The sequence below is a fragment of the Poecilia formosa genome, unplaced genomic scaffold, assembly GCF_000485575.1.
Source record: "Poecilia formosa unplaced genomic scaffold, Poecilia_formosa-5.1.2 Scaffold269, whole genome shotgun sequence".
In the NCBI taxonomy this organism is placed as follows: domain Eukaryota; kingdom Metazoa; phylum Chordata; class Actinopteri; order Cyprinodontiformes; family Poeciliidae; genus Poecilia; species Poecilia formosa.
The window spans coordinates 735,525-743,874 of NW_006800208.1; the positions used below are offsets into that span (position 1 = coordinate 735,525).

The following is an 8,350-nucleotide window of genomic DNA, read 5'->3' on the forward strand; positions in this document are numbered from 1 at the left end:
AAAAATATTCAAATTTATTCAACTGAGTCGTTCGTTGTTATTGTATGTTCATGTCAGACAGCTAACAGCTAGCAGCTAGCTAGTCAAAGAGATGCTTGCTGTTCAATGTTTAAACCAGTCAACAACTACTGTTCTTAACCCTTTAGCTCACTTTTGTACATATTGAAAGATTACAGCTACAAACTTTTAAATGAACATTACATATGAACACAAACATTTCTATGTTTATGGTTATAGTTTTTCTGGAAGGTTAATTTCTGCCCCCGTCTTTTGCGGTTTCTAATAGAATCTTCTAGAATCGCCCTGTATGTAACGCCATTCGTCTTCTCTCTAACTCACAACAATGCACCAGTTTGTCACCTAAAATCTCAAATAAAACAATTTGCAGTCTGTCGTTTTAACATGACCGAATGTTAAAAGGTTCACGGGTAACGAATACTTTTTCAGCAAAGCATGGTACCAGCCTTTTTTTTTTGCCATCAGCACAATACTAAAATGTAATCATACCTTGTTATTTAACTCAATGTAAGTGGCAGTAAATAGCCAAAAACTAAGTCATTTAAGACACCTGACTTCCTCAATAGCTCAGCCAGGTTAAGTTAAAAAAAAAGCATAAAAAAATAAAAGGGAAGAATCTGAAGTCATCTCCAGAAATCATTTTTTATCTGAAATAAATCAGTGGTGTAAACAGACACTGTAAAAAAACGTTTGAAACACAAACCGATGCATTTGTGTTACAACCAGACCTGATTAGAAGGCACAGCAAGGAAATCAGGTCGCTTCCTCAGAGCGTCTGATGTGTGGCATTGCTGTGGTTGGACCACTTTCAGCAGAGTTCATGCAGATGATGAGGCATGATACAGAGCTTCAAAGTGGAAAAGAGATGCCTATATCTTACAGTCATTTGCAACTTGTGTACTTCAGTTAGCGAAAGGCTCCACATAAATGCAACCGAGTGAGTTGACAGGTGTAGTGGAACGACTGGCTCTTTACAGAGACGAGCTCCAACCCCGTGGTGAACGTCTGCTCTAAATCAGCATCTGAAGGAATTTAAAAAGCAGCTGCAAACACATTCTGTGAATTAACCACGTATTCAATAACATCAGAGGTTGACACTTGAATGAAAGTTTTAATATCTTTTTCAGTCCATCGAAATGAAGATGCGACACAAAATCAGTAATGTTTCTATTGGATATTGTCAGTAAGAGTTATAAAAGCTTTTCCTCCATTAGTCATAAAAATCTTTGTTTAGCTAAAGCATTGTTCCATTTAGGTTCCTGTTGGTGTGAAATTCTAGTTCCTCTTCCTCTGACCCTTTCAACGCCTAAATTGTAATTATGTTTTTACTCAGAAATCAGAACTACAAACTTCTTTGTTTGGGAAAAAAAAAAAAATCAACTAGAACCTCCCCTGAAGTTCAACATGGCTGTCATGCATAATAAATGTAGTGTTAGTTGCTGTAACAAAATTTTGTATGGCATTTGAATACATAAAATTCAAAAATGCTAAATGAAATCATATAATTTAGCTTTACTAAGCTAAAGCTAGGAGCATTTTTTTTGTCTATTTCCTCTGTGAGAAATTTGTCGCTGAAATTGAATTTGAACTTTCATGTACCAAGCTCACGCTTCAAAGATTAGCTTGGATTTTTTCGAGAGGTTCAGCAAAAGGCAACGTCGGTGACGGTTCACTTTGCTGTAGTAGAAAAATACATCGCTGTGAGCTTGTTGGAAAAGTAAATAAATAAGGTGGAGGAAGCTAACGAGGGAGCTTTGCTAGCTTCTATTGGCTAAAACAGCTCGGTAAACTAGAGCAGTAGCCTGCCACAACTGTTTTAGCTTTAACTAGATGAATCACCCTAATCTTTAGCTTTCTAAAAAGATTCTGTATCAGAATCAACATTTTTTTGTCTGTTGAACTATTTCTAATTGAGCAACTGATATAAAATTCATTGCAGATGTTAGCAAGAAGCAAAAATAATACAAAGACATACAATTGGTCCATATAAAGTTATGGGTAAAAAAAAAAAGTATGACAACTAATAAAGATTAAACGAGAAAAAGATTTGCAAACAAACATCTATAGAAAGCAAGAGAGCAACTGGAATCTTTCAGTATCTAGAAACCTTTCTGCTGTTATTTGCCAATCAGCATCAGCTGGTTTAATATTAACTGATTGGCTTTAAATATCTGAACATGCCAACGATGTTTATGGGATAGACTACAGCTGTTTTAAGTTTAGAATTTTCACTACCTGCAAGACAAGAGGAACAGAAACATTTTAAATAAATCACTGAGGGTGTACTGACGGGGCTGACTAATTCTGCAGCTCTTCTCTTCTCTTCTTGCTGGCCAGTCAAAAAATATTTGCCATTTCCTGCATCATGGAATTTTCTTCCACATTGCGAGTCAAGCTGCCAGAACCTTTACAAAAAAACAAACACAGCCACAGAAACCGAAAGTCTTTAAATGACTTATGAGTTCTTGTGAATTTCAAACTTAGGATTTTCATCGAGTCCTAGAATATCCAAAACCTTTCCTGACACCCGTTGGTCATTATTGACATTATATTTCCATTTGTTCACCAACGTTAGTAGCCAAAATAAAATTGGCAGACTTTATCACTTGCGAAACCAACAACAGTCTCGCTATACTCCTGCGTGTCTCTTCTGCAGAATCGTAGTCACATATGGAACCAATTTGTGAGCTGGAAGACTTTTGTGCAACTTTGCCAAATTCGTGAGATTTACTGGAAGCAGGTTTTTCCTGTCAAAGATGAAGTAGTGAAAAAATGTCCTTATTTAGGTGAAAAGAAACACAACCCACCCTGGAAATTGAGAGAAAACGAAAATTTAATTTTCAAGTATATGTTACAAAACACACAACACTATTAACTTGACAGAATTGTAGGAAGAAGGTAAAATCTCCTTTGCAGAAATGTGCAAATGTTAAAAAAAATTAAGTTTTTTTTTTTTCTTTTTTTGGGAAAGTTAAAACTTACCATTAGTTCTGTGTCTCTGGTGAAACAAACATGAATCTTGCTCACACACTCATCACAGTCATCCAATTCTGGTTTTTCAAGCGTATTGCATAGAAGTTTGTTTTTAATATCCGCTCCTGGGAGACAAAATCAAAAAAATAGCTCCAGGAAAAACGGATGGTGGATGGGAACGTGGAGCTGCTGTGGGATTTCCGCCATGGAGAGGACGTCGTCGGTCATGAGGAAGGCCGTGGGCCCGATGCGGGTCCACACGCACCTCTCACACAGCGGGCCCTCGTTAGTCACGCATTCGGTCTGAATGAAAGTAAGAAAAAAAAAAAAACAAAAAAAAAAAAAAAAAAAAAAAAAAAACAAACAAGACGTTTTTACCCTGAATTTTCCTACCACAAAAATAAATAAATAAAAAAAGATTTTTAAGTCGTCTTACACACTGCATCTTTTGTCTGGCCATGACGAACGCTGAGCCAGGTGTGACGCAGTTGGGACATTCTGAGATGGAGCACGGCAGAGGACCGCCGCCCGCCGCCAGAGAGCTGGGCATCTTCGACTTGAGGAAGTATTCCTAACAATTAAAGAGATGATGGGGACACGGGTTATCGATTAATATAATGTAAGGTTGATTGATCTGATTGATCAACAAACAATTATAAACAGCCATTTCCCTGAAAACCAAAGTTTTCTCTTGTTCCAAGAGGCTCGACCGTCTTTCCATAACATGAAGGGTTAAGTTTTTCATTTTGTGTCAGATGTATTACCGTATTTTCGGTAATGCATAATAAGGCGCACCTAAATACCTTAAATTTCCTCAAAAGCCTTATAATCCGGTGCGCCTTATATATGGACCAATATTGAGCCACAACAGGTCTAGCAACTACGGTAAACAGCCGCCGACTTCATTTTCGCCCGTAGAAGAAGCAGCGCGCGGTGCATGCTGGGATAGTTGTCAGAACGCTGGTTTGTAATCTATTAATAAAGTTTGACTGACCTATCCACCTACCGACCGTCTAGAATCAGGTCGTCTGCAGGTCGTTTAGCACCACGTTCTCCACGAACATGCTGTGCGCAAACGGAGAAGGGTGAGCCTTCCAGCCCAGTCGCGGAAGGCTTCCCTCGCCGACCGGAGGTGACTGTTTTGTTGAAATTCGTTTTAGTGCAGCTCCATCTAGTGGATGCATAACGTAACTCCAGCCTCTACTGTAGTGTCTATTCTATGCGCCATATAATGCGGTGCGCCTTATATATGAAAAAAGTTTCGAAATAGGCCATTCATTGAATTCCATTGAATGGCCTATTTCAAGGCCATTCAATGGCCTTGAAATAGGCCATTTCAAGGCCATTATAAGGTGCGCTGGATTATAAGGCGCACCTTATAATCCGGTGCGCCTTATAGTGCGGAAAATACGGTAAATACGGACTAAATAAACAGGAACCTTTTAAATTGACACTTTGGGAGCTTGTCGAGTGTTTATATTTTAAAAAAGAACAGCTTAAGGTGCACTTTGCATCCCAAACCCCGCCGTGGTTGGACCATTTCTCTTTTCTGTTCCAATACGGCTGCGCCATTTTGTATACCTATCAACTGGCTCTGCTTCAGGATGACTAGTGGGTCCCTCTGCTGGATGGCGGCCAAACTACAACACCGAAGGCGGTCAAAGCGGACGGAATTAGTTAATCAATTGGAACTAATTTTAATCTCATGAACTATTAATAGACAATTAATTGTAACAAGATTGTTTGCATCTACAACCTACTTTTCTTTTAAACAAAGTAAAGCCTGGACATTTCCCACTAGAAGAAGGAGTCTACTGATTAAAGACAGATTACCTCATCATGAGGTAATCTCATGTGATTCTGCTCAAGTCATATTTCTACAGAAATCATTTATTGCCTCAGCTTCCAGTTATTCCGAACAACTCCAGTAAATACTCTCTCTTTTCCACAGGAAAAAAGTCTGACCCTCTTACTGACTGGAAAATTCCACTGGATGGATTTGGTGGGGATTCCTTCCTCCAAGTTTTCATTTCATCACCTTACAAACACAAAGTTCAGTTTCTTATTGGGATTTTAGAAGATTGATCAGCAACAAGTGTTGTTTAATTAGGAAGTGAAGAAACATTAGATATGGTTTTTAACTTTTTTTCTTTTCTTCTTTTAACCAACACCAATCTGAAAAGTGTGGTGGGCACCCTAAAACTGCAACTTTACCAATACCCAACCTTGTGCATCACCCTGCTCTTCATAATAAGAGGCAGAGATTCACCTCCCGGTGGAACAATAAACAGTCAGAGTTGGAGTGAAATATTTTAGATAAAAGCATACTGATGCTGGAGTGTCCTAGTCAAAGTCCAGGGCAAATGCCACAAGACACTGTGGCTAAACTAACAAACTGGTGTCAACAGACTACCAAACAAGGCTGTTTGGTGAACTTAGTTATTTTGCAAAGAACAAGCAAAATGTCACACTCTACATGCACAAGACAGAGAGACATACCCCTAAAGGCCTGAGCTGGAATTGCTAAATAAGCATTGGAAACTATGAATCCATGAATTGTTTGATTTTCATTTCTCAATTATGGATTTTATGTCTTCCACAAATAAATCCCAACAAAATACAGTTTGTGGCTGTAAAATCAACTAAAAACACCATCCACACTGAAACAGGTTGACTCTGAAGGTTATAAGACCACAGTTGCACTTTACACTGCTGTCTTCCTGCACCAATGCAGCAGGCCACCACCCACCCACCCACACACACACACACACACACACACACACACACAGCTGAGAGCATGAAGAGCTTAACCAATGAAAACATGGCACAGTTCCCACACCTGCAGCCGAGTTCATCAGAACAAGTTGGAGGGTCGAAACTTCAGAAGCTTTCATGTTGTACTTCTGCTGTGGTCTGAGCCGTGTTTGTTCTTTTAAAAGGAACAAAGGTGTCCAGTTGCATAGTGAGGTATTTTCCATACAGTTTTATAAGGAAGCAGTTGGTTTGAGGAGCTGAATTAAAAACAGATCTGGCTCCTGCTGACTCAGATGTTGTGGCCCAGAACCTGATATCATCTGTGATTTCCCTGTTTTTTACTGTTTAAAAGCACAGTAAGAAAAATCTCCAAACATTCTCTCCCTGTTATACTGCAACATGGCAAATACTAATCACAAAATCAATAGCTTGCTTTTAATTTCAGATAGCTAGCTGCATAGATAGGGAGGTAAATATATAGAGCTAGATAGATAGCTAGCTGGAGACATAGAGAGCTAAATAAATAGAGAGCTAAACAGAGTTAGATAGCTCGCTCGCCATATAGGCAGATACTCAGAGCTAGATAAATAGAGAGCTAGAAAGCTAGCTGGAATGTTAGAACTAGAAAGCTATCTACATAGAGAGCTAGATATTGAAGAGTGCTAGTTAGTTAGATAGAGAAGTAGATAAATAGATAGCTAGAGCGCTAGAAAGAAAGCTATATAGATAGACAGTGTTAGGAAAATAAAATTAAAATATGCTAGTTTTTAAACTTAACCACATGTACAATATTATATAAAATCATCAGCGTTTTAAAATAAGGACATTGGGTTCCAAATTGCCTACATGTTACTTTAGGTTTAATGCAGGAATCTGTTTTTTGATGAATCGCTCAGAAAAGGAAACAGATGCTAGGCAGTTCAGATGAAACAGGATGGAAAAGACAAGTTCTGTCTGTTCACATAAGTCAAACTCTTTAGTGATTTTCTAGGGGAAAGGAAGACACTTAAAACCTGGAGAGAAACAAAACAAGGTCTAGGTGAAAAATAAATTTATTTCTGACAACTAGGATCTTTGTTCAAATGTTTAGAAAGGGAGAAACAGGACAGATTCCAGATGTAACCAACATGAGAAAATCCTGTTTGAGTATGACCTTCGCTCTCTCTGACTTTTACTCACTCTGGACCTTCGCTCTCTCTCTCTCTCTTCATCTTTGGTTTTGAATAGGTCTCAAAGAAGGTGACAAAATCATTCAGACCATCCCATCTAGGTAATTTGAATCTGCTTAGAGGTTTAAAAGGAGAAAACACACCTTCAATGCATATATTAAAATAAGGAACACACCTCTCAAATAAAATGTCATTTTATAGCAGCAAGCCGAGTTGGTTTATTTTTCGGCCGCAGCTCCCAAAGGCACCTTTGTTTTCCTCCTGCCTTTGCTTTTCTCCTACTTGTGTTTGTCTCCTATTTTTACATGTTTGTTCATTTTTCTACTTTTCTCAGGTAATTAATGTCTGTTTGATGGTTTGGACTTCAAGATGGTTTGGGTGTGAGGCTGATCTGCTTTTCTATGCATTTAATTGTCTGAATAAAACTCTAGATATGTCTGAAGTTGAATGGCGACTGGTTGTTATCTGTGTTTTCCACTGTGTACATTACGGAACCCTGAATTCGGGACACTAGAGGAAAACAACGAGCAAAGAAGTTTAACATTTTATTCCTCTAATTCAACAACAGCAAGACAGAGAACCATCCAGCTAGCTGTATAGCTAAGTATCTAGTGAGCTAACTAGCTGGACAGCTAGCTAGCTAGCTAGATTTTATTTTTATTTTTCAACAAGATACTATGGATCATGTCCATCTTACATCTGGGTTTCTTCTCAGCTATGTTCAGAGATCAAAACTCCTCATTATTTTTAAACTGAAACATTGATGGCTGCTTAGCAAAATGTCCAGAAGCAGATGCCTAATGATGCTTTGTGAAAACTTCATATTTTACTAGTTTAGAACCATCATGATATGATGAACGTTGAGTATCAGAGTAACAGGAAGAAATGAGGATGTAAAAGTGGATGTGTGAACCAGAGGTCGCGCTAGACTTTTTTTGTTCTCCATCATCTTGACCGACATTTTTAAAAATCGGTCATGTTCTATTTTTACCCGTCAAATTGTAATCATATTGACATCGGCTATTTAGCCGCATTTTTATGCAGTTTATTTAATATTCACCCAGTTGAACCATGAATCCAGATTTCATCACACATAAAGGAGATAAATGCATCTAAATTTTTCTCTGTAGTGACACAAATCACTGTCTGAGGCCCCAATAACTTAATGAATTAAATTCAACAACTCCACTTAAATTACAAGCATTTCACCTGCTGTGGTCTGAACACACAGCTTCACAAATTCCTCCTTGTCGCATCTGCAGAGAAATCTGCACTGGTTCATCAGTCAGCTGGATCGGTCTGATCCAAACTGATCAAGTGAACTCTACGAGTAAAGTGTGCGCTTTTCCCGGGATTTTTTTTTTTTGTGTGTGTAGTTTTGCTTCTCTGAAACGGACAGATGTTACATCTTCTGTGCTCCAGAACGCCGCTCTGCT

The 8,350-nt window shown here is 38.4% G+C and overlaps 1 protein-coding gene across 1 annotated transcript in view; it reads right to left on the reverse strand.

The window, feature by feature from the left end:
- Window positions 1-2,833: 2,833 nt before the first annotated feature.
- The window catches only part of fbxo18 (F-box DNA helicase 1), an 18,642-nt gene continuing 13,125 nt past the window's right edge, over window positions 2,834-8,350 (reverse strand). Inside the window, exons 20-21 of the mRNA XM_007570841.2 lie at window positions 3,428-3,562; window positions 2,834-3,294 (exon numbers count right to left, since the gene is read on the reverse strand). Coding sequence (XP_007570903.1) covers window positions 3,130-3,294; window positions 3,428-3,562 — 300 coding nt within the window. The 3' untranslated portion in view covers window positions 2,834-3,129. The remainder of the gene's footprint in view (window positions 3,295-3,427; window positions 3,563-8,350) is intronic.